The sequence below is a fragment of the Saccopteryx leptura genome, chromosome 4 (genome assembly GCF_036850995.1).
Source record: "Saccopteryx leptura isolate mSacLep1 chromosome 4, mSacLep1_pri_phased_curated, whole genome shotgun sequence".
Taxonomy (NCBI): Eukaryota; Metazoa; Chordata; class Mammalia; order Chiroptera; family Emballonuridae; genus Saccopteryx; species Saccopteryx leptura.
In genome coordinates this window covers 187,788,915-187,807,336 of record NC_089506.1, presented here as the reverse complement: position 1 = coordinate 187,807,336, position 18,422 = coordinate 187,788,915, and the positions used below count along the sequence as shown (strand labels likewise).

The window sequence follows — 18,422 nt, the reverse complement described above, 5'->3', positions numbered from 1 at the left end:
AAAAAAAAAAGAACAAACAACAAAAACAAAAAAAACTTTAGTCCCAAATTAAATAATTTGTTCGTAATTGAGGATTAAATGAGAGGAAAAGTAAAAGGAGAAAAGAAGGAACGAATAGAAAGGAAAAAATAAGAAAAAGAGAGAAACAAAGGAAGAAAAAAAGGAAAGGGAAAAAAAACAAAAAGAAAACAAAAGGGGAGAGAGTGAGAGTTAAGGGTTTTGGAGTGTAACCCTAAGGGAGAGTAAGGATGAAGAAAAGAAATAAAATGTAACACTTATGGGTAGTGTAGTTCAAGAAAAGGGTAGCATAAGATGGGCAGAGAATAAAAGGACCGAGGTGGAGGAAATACAAATAAAGACAATAAGAAAGAAGAGAGAAACAACAACAACAAAGAATTAGTGAAACAAGTTATAAAGTCTGTGGATTTTTCTTGATTTTGAGAGGTTAACTTCTTCCTTTTTCTTTTCTCTCCCTCTTCCTGGTCGGTGACTCTGTACCCCAGGTTCTGCCCCTGTGTCACGCTTAGGTAGGGATTTGCAGTTGATGGGATTCTATGGCAATGTCATATAATTGGCTTTAGTCTCACTGGTAGTCAAGGCTTGTTGGCGTTTGTAGAGTCCAACAATGAGAGAGAGTTTGCTTTCCTGGAGTCTCTCCCCTAGTCTCCCCTTCCTGAATTAGCAGCCTGGTGATCCAGCTATGAGGCTGCCATTGCTTCTGTCTGGGGAGTAAGAGGCTCAAAGAGCTGGGAAATCCCCACTCTATCCTCACTCAGCGCAAGGCTCTGGGTAAGGCTCTGGCAGTCAGAGCCTCCAGCGTAATCAGGCGGGGCTGGGAGTCAATTGTTGTCAAGGTGACTGTTCAGCGCCTATCATTCAGTTGGACCACTCAACCCAGGCTTTCCACACTTGGTAGCCTGTTTTGGCTGGAAAGAAGATGCACTATTCGCTGCTTGCTATATAGATCTTAATATCTGCCAAGTCCCTCTTGTTAGGTATATCCCTGAATATGGAGGCTCTGTCAATCAGAAGTTGCCCCCGCCCCTTTAGCGAAAGGCACTGAAAAATATTATGCCTCTTGTCTTGGATCGCTGAACTGGGAGAGATCTTATCAATTAGAGCCCCGTGGGTGCGTAGGTTTTGTGGGTTTAGCTAATTTCAGTGATTGGATCCGCAGCTGTGCTCCAGAGAGTATTTCAGGCTGCCTGCACACCCCTCCCCCAACGCTTGATTGTTAGCTCGAATGGCTGGGTGAGGTGCCCCATCCACGGAGAGAATCTCCTGACTAGGAAAGACAGGTTTGGCGCCCCTCCTGGACTGCGTCACGGGGCGCGCGCGCACGGCTTCTCAGAACACGCCAGTGGTGGCCGGCACTCCTGGGGAAGCGGGGCTCGCGCACGCGGCTTCTCAGAGCAAGCCGGTGGTGGCCGGCACTCCCCGGGACGCGGCTCGGGGCGGGAGCATGCGGCTTCTCCGAGCACGCCGGTGGTTGCTGGCACTCCCCGGGATGCGGCTCGGGGCGCGAGCACGCGGCTTCTCCGAGCACGCCGGTGGTTGCTGGCACTCCCCGGGGCGGGCGCGCGGGCGCGCGGCTTCTCAGAGCACGCCGTTGGTTGCTGGCACTCCCCGGGACGCGGCTCGGGGCGCGGGCGCGCGGCTTCTCAGAGCACTCTGGTGGTTGCCGGCACTCCCTGGGACGTGGGTCGGGGCGCACGCGCGGCTTCTCAGAGCACAGAGCTCGCCGGTGGTTGCCGGCACTCCCTGGGACGTGGATGGGGCGCGCCTGCGGCTCCTCAGAGCACAGAGCACACCGGTGGTTGCCGGCACTCCCTGGGACGTGGCTCGGGGCGCTGGGACGCGGCTTGGGGCGCGCGCGCGCGCGCGCCGGGCCTTTCAGAGCACGCCGGTGGTTGCCGGCACTCCCCGGGACGCGGCGGGGGCAGCTGCACGTGTGGGTTTACTCACCCCAGGCGTATTCCCTCCTGGGCAACAGTCCCTCTGCTTTCAGTGTGGATGCTCCGAGGATAAATTTTTCTGCTTCTAGTTGAGAAATTTGTTGAGATTTTGGGGAGATCTGTCGGACGCGCTGCTCACGGCGCCATTTCTGTCCATGATCTCTAGTACAATGTTAAATAACAGTGGTGAGAGAGGCATCCTTGTCTTGTTCCTAAACTTAGGGGAAAGCATTCAAACTTTCACTTTTAAGTATGGTGTTAGCTATGGGTTTTTTATAGATGTCTTTTATCAGGTTGAGAAATTTCTATATTCTATTTTGTTGAGTTCTTTAATCATAGAAGGTGTTGATTGTGTCAAATGCTTTTTCTGCATCTATTGAGATGAATATGTAGTTTTAGTTTTTTATTTTATTGATATGGTGTATTTTATAACCTTGCTTTCCTGGGATAAACTCCAGTTAATTATGGTGTATACTTCTATTTATGTTTCTGGATTGAGTTTGCTAGTATTTTGTAGAGGATTTGTGCATTCATGTTCATGAGATATGTGGTCTGTAGCTTTCTTTTCCTGTGATAGCTTTGCCTGGTTTTAGTACCAGGGTAATATTGGCCTTTTACAATGAGTTTAGAAGTGTTCACTCCTCTTTTATCTTTAGAAGAATTTGTGAAAAAAATAGTATTCATTCTTTAAACATTTGATAGAATTCACCATTGAAGCCATCTGTATGTTAGCTTTCTTGTGTGAGTAGTTTCTTCATTACTAATTCAATTTCCTTACTTGTTTAGGTCTATTCAGATTGTCTATTTCATTTTTGAGGCAGTTTCTGTAGTTTGTGTCTTTGCAGGAATTTGTTCATGTCATCTAAGTTATCTAAATTATTGGCACACCAATGCTCATAATATTCCTATATAGTTCTTTTATGTAAATTCAGTAGTAATCCCCTCCTTTTCATTTCTGATTCTAGTAATTGGAATGTTCTCTTCCCCTTTCTTGGTCAATTTATCTAAATGTCTTCAAAGAATCATCTTTTGATTTTATTGCTCTTACCTATTGTTTCTATATTTTATTTTATTAGTTTCTTCTCTCACTGTATTACGTTTTTTCTCCTGCTTTCTTTGGTTTTGTCTGCTCCTTTTTCTTCATTGTGTTAAGGGGGGAAAGTTTGGTTATTGATTTGAGATCTTTGTTCTTTTTAAATATAGCCATAAATTTCTGAGTACTGCATTTGCTTCATGATTTTTGATATGTCATGTCTTCACTTTTACTTATCTCAAAGTAATTTCTAATTTTCCTTTTAATTTCTTGGAGGCTCATTGGGTTAGTTATGAGGGTATTTTTTAGTTTCCACATATTAGTGAGTTTCCCAATTTTCTTTCTGCTCTTAATTTCTAATTTCATTCCATTGTGGATGAAAGACATATACTGTATTATTTCTATCCTGAGTATGAATTCCTTTCTAAAAAATATATTTTGGTTAATATTTATATTATTACACAATGTATATTTCTTATAAAATTTTCAGAATTAGAAAGAAGACAAAGAAATAAGACTCACCTATAATTAAACTCTCAGATATAATAATTGTTGACATTTTGGTGTCTAGTGTTCTACTGTGTCAATGCATGCGCATCTGACAACTATTTCTTGAACAGTTGATTAATGAAAGTATCAGATTCTGGTCTGGTTTATTCAAAGACAGTCTAGTTTAATAGAGAAAAGGCAAAGCTGTTCAGAAATATAATCATGTTTCTTTAGTCACCCAAAGATGAGAAGGGGCCACTGACCTCACTGGTATAGTGATGCCTCATAAGTGTGGAGGTGCGCTCGCTCAGCCATGGTCTTGAAAGTCTGAGCAAAGGTCGTAGAGGGAATGGCTCCTGGTTAAGGAGCTTGGTGTCTTTTACTCTTGTGGTTGGTAGAGAAAATTATAATAGCTCTGGGTACCTTTCATATTTTCATTGTGCTTTCTTTTTTTTTTTTTTTTACAGTGATCTTTCCATTTCTTACCCCCATTTTTGAAGCATTAAATATTTCTCGGTTTCCCAAAAGTGTTACTGATTTTTTCAAAACCTCTGTAAAAAGGATGAAAGAAAGTCGCCTTCATGATAAAGAAAAGGTAAAATCTGGTAGTGGTTACATGAGTGTATTTACTTTCTGATAATTCATTTGTCTGTGTACATAGGCCTTGTACACTTCTATTTTTTTGTAAAAGTAGGTAGAAACTCTGGGGTTTAGAGTAAGAGAGTTAAAAATGAGTCAGAGAGACAATGTTTAAAATGTAATAATTGGCACAAAGGTTAGTATGTCACTGCATGAAAAATTTTAAGATTATTTTCACATAAAAATATACTACTTCCTTTAATAAATTGTGAAAAGGAAAAAATTACTGTTTAAAAATTATTTTTTTGTTATTACAATTTCCCTAGATTTTAAATTGTCAAAGAATCACATCAATTCCAAGCTTCTTATACGTTTGGCAATGGAAGGTCCCATGAAGCACCTGATGGAGTGCACTCTATGTCAGCTTTGAGACAGAAAGTGCAGGAGTCTGCTCTGGACCTTGAGGTTGCAATCTGGCTAACCCAGCTTTGCCTTCATGGGCCTGGATGAGGACACAAGAATGTTCGCAGGTCATGAGGATAGGACTAAGTATGCCAGGATTGCACTAAACGTTGTGGAGAGTTCTGGGATGGTGGGGCATTTGAAGCTGCTCACAGAAAAGCATCTGATTAACTCTGCAAATGTAGGAGTCTGATAATCTATGTGGCCCATCGAACAAGAGTATAGTGATTGCCTGGTTAGGGGGAGGGTAGAGGGAGGATAAATGGTGATGACCAAAGACTTGACTTGAGGGGCAGGTGAACACACAATGTGGTGTATAAAGATGAGTTGTAGAATTGAGTACCTGAAACCTGTATAATTTTGTTAAGCATTATCATCCCAATAAATTTTTTTTTAAAAATATTAAGGCTGGAGACAAAAAAATGTTGAAGTCAGGGTCCTTTTTCTGAGCAAGCAGGTATGACAAGAGAGGGAACTGGCCAGGACATTGTGTTCAAAAGTGAGAGAAGCCAAAGATCAGAGAGAATGAGGACCACAAAGCAGTTGGGCATGATGGCTGGATTTCTCTCAGGGAAACATTGTGCTTTCCAAGATTTGTAGCTGGATGTTTTTGTTCACTGATAACTCAGGCAGCACTAGTGAGACTTCTGGACTTATAGGGGCCATATTAGACAGTATAGTGAATACAGTCAATAATATTGTAATGAATATGTATGGTGCCAGGTGAGTGTAAGAAATCTTGGGGGGAACACCTTGTAAAATAATTGGTTGTCTAATCCCTATGCTGTACACTGGAAATTAATACAAAATAATATTGAATGTAAACAGTAATTGAAAATTAAAATTGCCTGACCTGTGGTGGCGCAGTGGATAAAGCGTCGACCTGGAAATGCTGAGGTCGCCGGTTCGAAACCCTGGGCTTGCCTGGTCAAGGCACATATGGGAGTTGATGCTTCCAGCTCCTCCCCCCTTCTCTCTGTCTCTCCTCTCTGTCTCTCTCTCTCCTCTCTAAAATGAATTAAAGAAAACAAACAAACAAACAAACAAAAAAACTAAGCTTTAAAAAAAATTAAAATTAAAAAATAAATAAAGGGGCCATATTATCAGAAGAAATTTAGTACTCTACTCTTGATTTATTTCTGACTTTGCCATTGAAAGTTTTCCTTTTGCTTCCAGCACCGGGTGGATTTTCTTCAGCTGATGATGAACTCCCAGAATTCCAAAGAAACAGACTCCCGTAAAGGTAAACAGGTGTGCTTCAGAGGGCCATTGTTGGGGAGGCTCAGAGGTAGCAGTAGTTCTGACAACGTGCAGGGAGATTTCCATGCATATATGAATTTCTACTGAATTGAAAAAGGACACATGCTCAGATAGAAATGGAAGCCAGAAGTACTTTCTATAAGCATGTGGTCACAACTTCTTTTAAAGCTTGAAGGGCACAATAAACAAGAATTTTATACCCAGAGGTCAATCAGTGGCCTGTGAATCACCTACATCAGAACTTGCTGGGAGCTTGTTTCCGATGTCTATTCTCTGGCCTCATCCAGCTGCACAGAGATTTGCATTAAGCCTTTATCACATTAGGAGGCACATTGCCCCTGTACTGGTGACCTTCACTTGGAACACTTGGTGAAAATTGTGTTCACTAGCTAAATCTAATGAGGAGTTTTATTTTTCGTTTGTAATTAATAAGTAACTTGTGGGAAAGCCTTTGAGACTAGTCTGTTCCTCTTCAAACTTTTACCTACTAGTTTTATCATCCATGGATGGTTTTTGACGGAAATGATTAGTACTACGATGGCTGAAAAATGATTACTTTCTAATTCCACCATTTCTTCTACATTTATGAGTTGATGTTCCACTGTAAGGGAGAGCTTTTCATTTTCTTTCATTTATTTGTTTTTTTCTTTATGTCAGTATCTCATATATTAGAAATTTACTCTTTTTACATCATTCTTTCTTTTTTCTTTTTATGTTCAAATTCTCTCAGGTTTGTCCACTGGAGCCCTTTCCAGTAGGCTCTAGGGTCTTTTTTTCCCTCTTTCTTTCTTTTTAATTTTTAATTTTGTTCGATAGACTTTTTTTAGAGCAGTTTTAAATTCACAGCAAAATTGTGTGAAAGGGACAGAGATTTTCCATATCCTTATCCCCTCACTTACACTCAGCCTCCTCGACGATCAGAATCCTGCACAGGAGTGTGTCACGTGTTACAGTCAGAACCTACACTGATACATGATTATCACCCAATGGGCATAGTTTACATTAGCATTTACACTGGTGTTGTACATTGTTCTTTTAAGTTTCTGAAAACATGTTTAGAAGAAAGATCCTTTAATTTTTCCCTACATAAGCCTTAGTATTGCAAACCCTCTCAAAAACTTTCCAGATATGTTCTACATAGAATAATTTAACTTTTTCCTGTGGGAAGATGCTACCCCATATTATTTGTAGCTAAACTACTCTTAGGATTCTCCAATAGCATACTGTGTCTGTTACACAAAAATGCTATCTCTGGAATTACACAGTTGTGTTAGTGGTGAGCGTGATGTAACCAGGAGCAGATGCCCAAGAATACTGTATACCTTTGGAAAAACTGGATTAAGACTTTTTTTTCCCTTTTTATGGAACAGTAACTACATATCAGGGTGAAAATTCTTCAAGTTTGATCTGAATTACTTTCTATTATTTTGCCTTCTAGCAGTTTAGAGTTTCATTTGGATTTCTCATTATCTAAACTGATATTGTGCAATGTCCTGCTTTATAAAATGTCTTTTTTCTCGTTTTAGCTCTGTCTGATCTGGAGCTCATGGCCCAATCTATTATCTTTATTTTTGCTGGCTATGAGACCACTAGCACTTCTCTTTCCTTCCTTATGTATTTGTTGGCCACTCAACCTGATGTGCAGCAGAAACTGCAGGAGGAGATTGATGCGACATTTCCAAATAAGGTGAGAGGGTGATGCCTGGAGTGGAAGAGAGAAAGTGAAACCTTAGCAAGAATGCCTCCTCACCACTTCCTAGGAAATTTTTGCAAGAGCATAAGCATCAATTCTTCTGTGCTATTAGAAAGAATGGAGAAACATAGGTAATGTGTGCTATTCATATATTATAAGATCTTTGAGTGAAGTCCTTTTCCTGGCATATCAGTTATTTGTTATCACAATAATGTCAAGTGAAAATAAAAAAATCTCAGGGGCAATTAACAACATTTATTGCTCAAGTGCCTGGATAGTCATCTCTGTTGATATTGACTGGACTCGCTTTGGTCTGGCTCTAGGCTGATCTAGGCTGATCTTGGCTAATCTGGCTGGGTGACTGAACTCCACACATGCTCCACATGTCTCCAGTACTCCAGACAACTTGTCTGCATATGTTCTTCTCAGGTAATGGTCAGGGGCAAGAGCAAGCAGCCCAATCATATGGGTGCCTTTCAGAACTCGGCTTGCATCATATTTAGCCAATATTCCACTGGTTCAAAGCATGCCACATGGCCAACCCCAACATCATAATAGGAGGGCACCACAAAGTTAGATGGCTCAAGGCAAGGGTGGAGAAGTGGCACAAATAGTACAGTCTAGGAGAAGCCTGATACACAGGAAAGAGCACAGCGTAGGAAATAGAAGATAGGGATTTGAATCCAAGCTATGGTTTGGACAGGTCGTGTGACCTTTCTGAGCTACTGGTCTTTCAGATAGAAGGTAAAGGTATTTGGCCTACCTAAGTAGAGATTATTTTTCTTCTCTGGGAAAGACCATATTATTGGCATTCTTTTGATAACAATAAGATTCAGTAAAAGACAGACTGACTAAAGTATTGTGTTCTGCTTTTTTATAGTAATAATTGCAACACTGATAGTTCACATTTGCTTCCTACTATATATGTCTGTTCTCAATGCCTTGTATTTATAAATGAATTTAATCTTTAAAAAATATTGGATTAGGATTGGCTAGGTTATGCCTTGGTAACAGATTGGTCCTCAAATCTCAGTGGGTTTACATAGCAAAAGTTTGCTTCTCATATTTTCATTATGTGTCCAACATGGATTATTAGAGGAGGAGGGGAGTGGGAGTCTCTGCTTCACATAATTTCTTGGAAATATAAACTACAAGGGCCTCCCCTTCTAGTAGCTGCACTCTCTGGAACACACAGCCTTCGTGTTGGTTGGGAAATAAAAACTAGAGTGTTACTCACTGGCTTTTCAAATGTTTTGGTCCTGAACTGACATATGTCACCTCAGCTCACAGCCCATTCTCAAAGCTGATCTCCCCTATCCTCCAGTGGGCTGGGAGATGTGGCGACTACATGGATATTGAGTGAGCAGTGACTGTCTCTGCCACACAGCTCTATGAAGTGTCATCTCTAATTATCTCCATGTAAATGTCAGAAAATTGAGCTACAGAGATGTGAAATAACTTTTATACACAAGTCATTTGGTAGTGGTAAGACGCCACTATCCAAAGCCTTAACTTCTACAATATTGCCTCTTCAATATAACACCAAGTGATACCACGTACTGCCCACACCATTTTCAGATAGCTGACAAAACTGGAATTCTTGGCATGAAAATATTGGGCTCTGGGGCTGAAGATGCTTGTCTGAGATCTTCGCAGTTTGTAGTCAAGGCCTGAAGCCACAGCCTGGGGACTGTTCCAGCAAGGCAGTAGGGACCGAGTGAGGTCCCACCTCTTTATGACTTCCACTGGAATGAAACTGTGTTCCCTGCTAGCTGGAACACAGCCATACCTAGCTTTTGCCAAATTTGGTTTAGAAAGGAACTTGTTTCTCATTTAATTATTCATAGAGTTTCTATATAATGTAGTGTTTTTCTCCAAATTTTACATATATATCATCTAAAAAGTTAGCAAGCAGGATTTTTTAAGTAAAAATCTATGTCAAATAGGGATTTTTCTATTTTATAGATTCTCTTTCTTTGGTTCAGAACTATGGCTTCCCTTTTGAAAGGAAACAATGACTTTGGCATACTTTAGTTAAAAGTAAGGGTCATAGTCTATTAGTCACATTTGTTTACATGAGAAAAAAAAATCGCTACATGGTAATATGAAGGATTTCAGGTCCTGCTTAAGGAATTGTCCCAAAGGTCTCCCTCGTAACTACTCCACCCATCTCACTGGGCCAATTAGCAGGTCAAAGGATATGACAGGTATTAAAATGTCTATGAATCATAAGGTCCTTTGCGAAAATACATTATTCTTTGGAGCTCCTAACATTTCTATGGAACTACATAGACTGAGTTCAAAGTTGATCTCAAATCTCAGTTTATCAAAATCTGTTTCTCTCTTCCCAGGCACCTCCCACCTATGATGCTGTGGTACAGATGGAGTATCTTGACATGGTGTTGAATGAAACTCTCAGGATGTACCCAATTGCTGGTCGACTTGAGAGGGTCTGTAAGAAGGATGTGGAAATCAATGGCGTGTTCATTCCCAAAGGGACAGTGGTGATGGTGCCAGTCTTTTCTCTTCACCGTGACCCAGCACACTGGTCAGAGCCTGAGGAATTCCGTCCTGAAAGGTACTGGGCCTCTGGGAAAGGGAACCCCCATGATCCAGGCTGGCTGGGGCGTATTCTGATATCTGTTAGTATTGATGATGAACATGTGGTTGTACAATTATTTATATGTACTTTATATTTTTAGAAGTTTTTTTAAATTACAAGAGTAATTATTATTTTAGAGACTCTAGACTAGAAAAAAGAAAGTTGTATTTTTCCATAATCCCACTACTTTAAGATAGGCCTCATTAATAATGTGGTTATGTCATTATTGACAGTTTTGTATGCATATATAGATTTTTGTGTGTGTGTGTGATAGAGACAGAGAGAGGGACAGATGAGGATGAACAGAAAGGAAGGGAGAGAGATGAGAAGCATCAATTCTTCATTGCGGCACCTTTGTTCTTCATTGATTGCTTTCTCATATGTGCCTTGATTGGGGGAGGGGGAGCTACAGCAGAGCAAGTGACCCATTGCTCAAGTTAGTGACCTTGGTTTTCAAGCCAGCGATCTTGGGTTCAAACCAGTGACCATGGGGTCGTGTTTATGATCCCACTCTCAAGCCAGCAACCCTGAGCTCAAGCCGGTGACCTCAGGGTTTCGAACCTGGGTCCTCTGCATACCAGTCTGGTACTCTATTCACTGTGCCACTGCCTGGTCAGGCTACATATATAGATTTAAGAAAAAATTTTTATTTATAAAATTAACTTGAACAGGGTGACATTGATCAATAAGAGTACATAGGTTTCAAGTAAACATTTCTGTAGCTTTTTAAAAAAAATTAGAGTGGTATTATATTTTATACTACTTACTTTATTTAACAGTAAACTACAAACTATACCTTGTGTATAAAACATCATCAAATATATATAGGTATACATATATAAATATTTATGTGTATATGACTGTATACTTATGCCATAATTTACTTATTGACTATCTGTTTTTAGGGATATAGACTTTTTTCTTTAAGTTTTTCTGTGCTGTTCTCTTTAGCTGTCTGAATTTACCACCATTTTTTTTAATACATTGATTGCTGTTCCTTTAGCATGATGGGAGAGTGCAGTCTGAGAACATGAGAGCTCCTCATCCCAGATGGTGTAGACAGCCCCTTGAGGATAGAAATGAACACAGGTCCCTGCTGCTGTCTATGACTGCAATTCTGTGTCAGCTCCCTCCTACTCTCAGTATTTGATGATTTCCAAAGGGAAGTCACCTGCTCTGTAGACTATGTCTGAAACACTCGTCCTTAGGGGTCTTTATTATTCTTCTGGGTATTCCGAGCCACGTTCTGGCTTTGGGCACAGCTTGAACTCTGGAAAGAGCTGATTCCATTACCTGGGATCTAGACTTTGATTAACACAACTATAAGATTGCTAATGGCAGGGACCTTGTCCCATTTGCCATGGTGTCCCTAGTTCTAGCATCATGTCTACACATAGTATTTGTTGAAAGAAGTAGTTAGCTGACCAAATCCTCTGTTTTCTGGATCAGGGTACCTCTGTAGTTCCTCCACGCTTAGCAATTTCTTCCCCTGTATCTTCATAAACATCAAATCAGAGACCTTTTATTGTACTTTTTAAATTAAATTTAATGGGGTAACATTGTTTAACAATAGAATATAAATTTCAGTTGCATGTCTTTGTAAATACAACATCTATACTCAATTGTGTGCTCATCATCAAAGTCTAGTCTCCTTCAATCACCTTGTATTTGACCCCCTTGACCCTCTTCATCCTCCCCACACCCTTCTTCCCCTCTGGTAACCACAATTCTGTTGTCTATATCTCTGAGTTTGTTTGTTTATTTGTTGTTTTTTGTTTTATATCACACGTATGACTAAATCATGTGGTTCTTGTCCCTTTCTGTTTGACTTATTTCACTCAACATATTCCACTCAGGATCCATCTATGTTGTCACAATTAACAATACTTTATCGTTTTATGGCTGAGTAATATTCCATTGTATATATGTACCATATCTTCTTTATCCAATTATCCACTGCAGGACAGCTTGTTCTGTTTTCATGTCTTGACTATTGTAAATAATATTGCAATGAACATAAGGATACATACATCTTTATGAATAAGTGCTATAAAAATTTTCAGGTATATCTCCAGAAGAGGGATTGCTGGGTCATATGGTGGCTCTCTTCCTAGTTTTTTGAGGAACCTTCATACTATTTTCCATAGTGGCTACACCAATTTATATTTGCACTAGCAGTGTATGAAGATTTCCTTTTCTCCACATCCTTTCCACCATTTCTTGTCCTATTGATAGTAGCCTTCTAATGGGAGTAGTTGCAATTTGCATTTCCCTTATGTTTGAGCATTTTTTCACATTACTGTTGACCATCTTGTACTTCTCTTTGCTTCATTCACCCACTAAAGAGTAAGTGCTTGCCATGTGTCAGGAAGTGGGCCAGACAGTGAAAATTCCATATGTTTAAAAGCCTATTATGGAGAATTTTTGACATATACCTAAGCATTTTCTATATACACAAGTCTATGAAATACTTTTAATGCACCTGCCTTATATGTATCAACCCATGTCCACTGCCCCATCCACATGCCACTGATACCCTCCTCCTGATTACCATGTTATGTTTAGGCACTCTATCTATAAATATTCCAAATATTCTCCAAAATATATGAACTCTTTAAAATATGCACAGCTATAATGCCATGACCACTTTTCTTAAATACATATTTTTTCTTTAATATACTCTATTTCCCCATGTATAAGACACACATTAAAAAAATTGGGGTAAAAAACCAAGTGCTTACTTATAGTCTTATACAGTGGTTGTAGAAGTGTAGCGTTTCAAATGCTGGAACTAAGGACGAGGCAATATATGAAGACTGATTCGTCATCAGACTCAGATGAGGACAAACTATTAGATGGGAGTTTTGACAGTGATGAGGAGTTGTATGAATTTTATGATGAATAAAACCTGAGTTTAGTAACTTTATGTAATAAATTTTTATTCAAATTTCAGGCCTCAAAATTAAGGTGCATCTTATACACAGGAGTATCTTATACATAGGGAAATATGGTAACCAAATATTGAGGAATCAAATTTGAATAAAGCATAGATCTAACCTTCAGGAAATTTATAGCCTATTGGAACAGATAGACAAGGAAATCAGTGATGATACTAGAGTAGAGGAGCTACATATGCCTATGGAAGTCATACAATTTAAGCTATTCAGTAAGAGAGAGACAAACAGAAGGGGAGAGGTCAGAGGAGTGGAGGGGAAGGAAGGGAAGAAAAAGAAAGAGAAGGACAGGGGAGGTAAGGAAAAGGAAGGGATGAGAAGGAAAAGAAAATAACAACTAATGGGAGATTGATTCCTACTTCCTACCTCCATGAGTCTGTGGCTAACATGAGTCTGATGGAGGCAGAAACCTAACTTTTCCTTCTATCAGTGTCATTTCCTACTTGCCTTTCAGAGTGTGAACATTTCAACACCTTGAATGTAATTTTTGTGTTTAAAAATAAACGTTCTTTAAACAGTATCCATCTTTCTTCAATGAGACTGAAAGCTCCTCTAGATTAAGGGGAATGGAAAGGGTCTGTAGCTTCCAATTCTCACAGGAAAGTAACCATAGCAGGATCTCACTGACTAGCCCACAGAAGTATCCTGTTACTCCTGGTTGAGGAGTCTAAGAGAAAACCCTAAATATGTAGCTCTTGTGGTATTTATGTTTCATTAATTGTTTTCATCTACTGCTGTGGAACCAGGTTCAGTAAGGAGAACAAAGACAACATAAATCCTTACCAATACATGCCCTTTGGAAGTGGACCCCGAAACTGCATTGGCATGAGGTTTGCTATGATGAACATGAAACTTGCTGTCGTCAAAATTCTGCAGAACTTTTCCTTCAAACCTTGCAAAGAAACACAGGTTAGACACTTAACATGTTACCACTCTGTATATATAATGCTTTATTGGGAATTTAAAAAAATAACAGGCTAACAAACACACACACACACACACACACACACACACACACACAGAAATATTAATACATATATATTGCATGAATATGCTCATTTATTTTTTTTTAATTTTTTAGGGAGAGGAGGGGAGGCAGAGAAACAGACTCCCACATACACTCTGACCAGGATCCACCTGGCATGCCAACTAGGGGGTGATGCTCTGCCCATCTGAGGCTGTTGCTTCATTGCTCAGCAACAGCCATTTTTTTACTGCCTGAGGCAGAGCCCACAGAGCCATCCTCATTGCCCAAGGCAAATTCACTCAAACCAATTGAGACATGCATGCGGGAGGAGAGAGAGAGAAAGAGAGAGAAGGGGGAGGGGTGGAGAAGTAGATGGTTGCTTCTCCTGTGTGCCCTGACCATAAATCAAACCCAGGACATATACATGCTGGGCTGATGCTCTACCACTGAGGAAACTGGCCAAGGCCCTCCTTTGTTATTTAATAATTTTTTCTGTAAGCCAGAGAATCTACTTGGATCACATGTGACCTTTAAGTCCCCATTAGTCTGAAGTGCTAAGTATGTGATTTATAAATACCCAACTATAAAGGACATCTAGAGTCAATGCAGTTAGCATGACATGATGATGCAGCGTCCTTTGAACAAAGTTTTAAATATAGTTTCAAGTCCACTAGAAGGAAGGGAAAGTGCTCCGTCCTGAAGTGCAATGATAATAACTGGGTCATGACTTTTGAGTGCTGCTCTTCTCCACCAGAACTGACAGAAGCTCTTGTGATAGTGGTTCTCAACCACTGGCTGTATAATAAAATGAGTGAGGAGTTTTAAAAAATCCTGATGCCGGCTCTGGCCGGTTGCCTCAGTGGTAGGGCGTCCGCCTGGCATACAGGAGTCCCGGGTTCAATTCCCAGCCAGGGCACACAGGAGAAATGCCCATCTGCTTCTCCACCCCTCCCCCTCTCCTTCCTCTCTGTCTCTCTCTTCCTCTCCTGCAGCCAAGGCTCCATTGGAGCAAAGTTGGCCGGGGCACTGGGGGTGGCTCTATGGCCTCTGCCTCAGGCGCTAGAATGGTTCTGGTTACAACAGAGCAACGCCCCAGATGGGCAGAGCATCGCCCCCTGGTGGTCATGCCGGGTAGATCCCGGTCGGTCGCATGCGGGAGTCTGTCTGACTACCTCCCCGTTTCCAACTTTAGAAAAATACAAAAAAAAAAAAAGAAAAAAAAGAAAATCCTGATGCCTAAGTCATCTCAGATACTAAAAGAATTCATCTTTTGTGGCTTTAAAAGCCTCTCTGATTTTCATGTGCAGCCAAAGTTGAGAATCACTAATGAAAGCATTTCTGCCTGAAATGAAGAACTCCCTCAGTCCACCCTCTCCTGGCTACTTGACCCTCCTTCTGGGAGCCTTGCTGTGATCAAGCTGGGCTGCTTTTACATCCTAATAAGTACTCTATGGTGTTCTTCTCGCTCTCCTACCCATTCTGTTTTCGTTCTTTAAGTTCTAGTTCACTCCCAAAGCCTCTCTAGGAGCCTTCCCTATCTAGTCCATAGCCCATTTTTCTCTCTGCAGCAATAGCTGCTGTAGGCTGGTATCATCGCTTGTACCACCTGACCTAATGTTTTCTCATTAAACCATCTCGTTTGGTTCTCAGATTTCTTTGTACCTAAGAATGTCTTTTACTCTAGCACCTTATTTTATTCCTTTCATAAATTTCCAATGGAGCCTTACAGTCATGCAGGAAATGCTTAAAGAGTGATTGGCAGTTGATTTGGAACTCTTAGATACAAATTCTAATTAATTTATTTTAAAAATTTCACAATATTTGTGATGTGAATTTGTATATATTCCCCTGAAATATATATTTACATACATATACATGCTGTGAGGTGATATTAAAATAGAAAAGGTTTTACATTAATAGAAAGATTTGGAATTTCTCCTCTGAGGAACATACAGAATAGTTGCCATTGGTTCATGTCAAGCTTATTTTTTGGATTCATGCATTTAATATTTAGCTTCTCCCCTTAAGTAGGCTTTTGGGAAGAGGAGAAGGATAGAGATGGTATCCATCTTATTTGTGCCTTTGGAGGCTATGTAGCAGCCCTGTAAGTGTGTATGAATGGGGGACTCAGTCCTGAGAGGCAGTGGGCCTCCAGCATACATGAGGTGGGTCTGACACTCCCTGCCATCTTCCAGTTATCTATGGCTGCCACTTCTCACCCTCTATCACAATTTCCTGCCCTCCAATCAGCTGAGATCAGAAGGTTACTGTGTTGGTAACTCCCCTAAATTAAAGAAGTGATTGGGTGAGAATGGAACTAAAAAATTAGTCAAAACACGGTAAGTTTTCAGCAGATCACCATTTACACTACACTTGGAGCCAGGAGATGTTAGAAAATGCTTCAACAGACCTTTCTCATCATGAAACTGGAAGGTTTCCACTTGGAGAGGAGACTGAGCTCTAGAAGTCGAGGCTGGTCCGCACAATTAAAACATGTAAAAAGCACTCAGGATTACTTTGCAAGTTCCTACATGCACAAAATTAATTCTGTATGGCTTTTCCAAATAGTTTGTCATAATGCCTAAGAATCTGGTTTGAGTTTTTAAAAAATCATCCTTTTTACTTGAAATTTAAACCAAAAACAAACACAAATCAACATCACTTGGTCTCTGGCCTGGTACAGAACAGGCAATATATTGATATTTTCTTGAATGGATGAACTGGTGAATGGTTTTACTGTCTAGTTTTGAAACAGCTTACTCAATAAATTTAAATAAGCAAAGATATATTATGCTCAAAGTAATTGTTATATGTATGTAAAGCATTATTGTCCTCAATGTATCTCAGCTACTTTGCTGCTGTTGTTGACAGTGCTTCATTAACTGGTTCGCATATGCTGTTTAACATTTGCAGATCCCTCTGGAGTTAATTTCTCAAGGACTTACTCAACCAAAAAACCCCATTATTCTAATGGCTGAGTTGAGAGATGGGACTGTAAGTAAAGCCTGACTTTCCCTAAGGACTTAACATTTTGTTCTTCAAGGGAGTTGTATCCTCCAACACCAGAAAGCTCAATGTACTTTGTGAATAAAACCCAGAAATGAAGATGAACTTACCCTACTGAGCTTGATGAATGACTAGGGATTCTGTACATTCACTTAGCTTTCTTGGTGTCTATACAGAATGTTATACATATATTTTGTAAGATAAGGGGGTGACTAAGTGCCAGATATGTGGACTCAGCTTATTGGCTTTTTATAGTACTATCTCCATCTACTCTATCAACTCTTACAAAGGACTAATCAAGAATACAAATTTCTCTACAATTTTGTCAACAACCTTTAATGAAAACAAGAATTATTGTGGTAACAACATTTGTATCACATATTTTATTTTAAATATTCTATATCATATATTGAGCAACTCAATAAAAATCTCTTCACAATAGTATTAACTAATGCTTTAGTGCACAGTACAGGGAACCTATAGAAAGAAATTACTCAGTGGTTTTGGCCATCACTGGTTGGGTTGGGCCTTTTTCAGAACTAATTTGATATAATAAGATAGGTGAGTGGAAAGGGATGGCACAGGTTTGGCTACATAAAGAAGGGTTCATCAAATAAGGAAATGTATTATGGATAATGCAAGTCAGTCTTCTCACTACTGGAGGAGAATGTCACTGATTCAGAAAGAGAGAAAACCAGAAGAATAAACTTTGTAGGCTCAGAGATTAGAACTGAATGTGTTGTGTAAATTCATCCTTTTCTATATTGATAGATGATAGCTAGGTGTGTGTGTGTGTGTGTGTGTGTGTGTGTGTGTGTGTGTGTGTGTGTACACACATGTAAAGGAGTAGGGTTCCAGCAGTTGTCCTGATGAGAAGGTAAAGATGACCACTGCCAGTAGGGTGTGGTGGTTGAGATGGAAGTCTCTCCCTGCATTCATTAACCAGATCTGCCACTTACAAGCTGACGATCTAGTTATTTCACTTATGAAATCTCGGATTCCTCATCTGTGAAGCAAGAATGATAATAGCACTTACCTTATGGGGTAATTATGAGGATTATGGAAGTTAATACAGATGAGATTCTGAGAATGATTCCAGGTACATAGTGAACCAATAACAGTGCCGGTCATTGTTAAGATTCATACATTTAGACTAGCGCTCTCTGAGATGCAGAAGTCATGGAAGCAGCCCAATTTGCTACAGATCAGTTTTCAGAAGATCCAATTTGCTGAATGACTCAGTCACTGAATTCTGGAAGATATTCTTTGAGGTCTTGTTTATTCTCCACCCTTGGCGTCTGTGATGCTGCACTGTGGAGTGAAGAAGTGGGTTTTCTGTAAACACACTTTATTATTATTATTATTATTATTATTATTATTATTATTATTAGACTCATGTTCTTCTTGACATCAGCTCTCTTA

At 39.9% G+C, this 18,422-nt stretch overlaps 1 protein-coding gene across 1 annotated transcript in view; it reads left to right on the top strand.

The window, feature by feature from the left end:
• LOC136403449 (cytochrome P450 3A12-like) overlaps window positions 1-17,441 on the top strand; it is a 49,702-nt gene extending 32,261 nt beyond the window's left edge. Inside the window, exons 8-13 of the mRNA XM_066382189.1 lie at window positions 3,945-4,072; window positions 5,695-5,761; window positions 7,305-7,465; window positions 9,823-10,049; window positions 13,774-13,936; window positions 16,908-17,441. Coding sequence (XP_066238286.1) covers window positions 3,945-4,072; window positions 5,695-5,761; window positions 7,305-7,465; window positions 9,823-10,049; window positions 13,774-13,936; window positions 16,908-17,003 — 842 coding nt within the window. The 3' untranslated portion in view covers window positions 17,004-17,441. The remainder of the gene's footprint in view (window positions 1-3,944; window positions 4,073-5,694; window positions 5,762-7,304; window positions 7,466-9,822; window positions 10,050-13,773; window positions 13,937-16,907) is intronic.
• The last annotated feature ends 981 nt before the right edge of the window (window positions 17,442-18,422 follow it).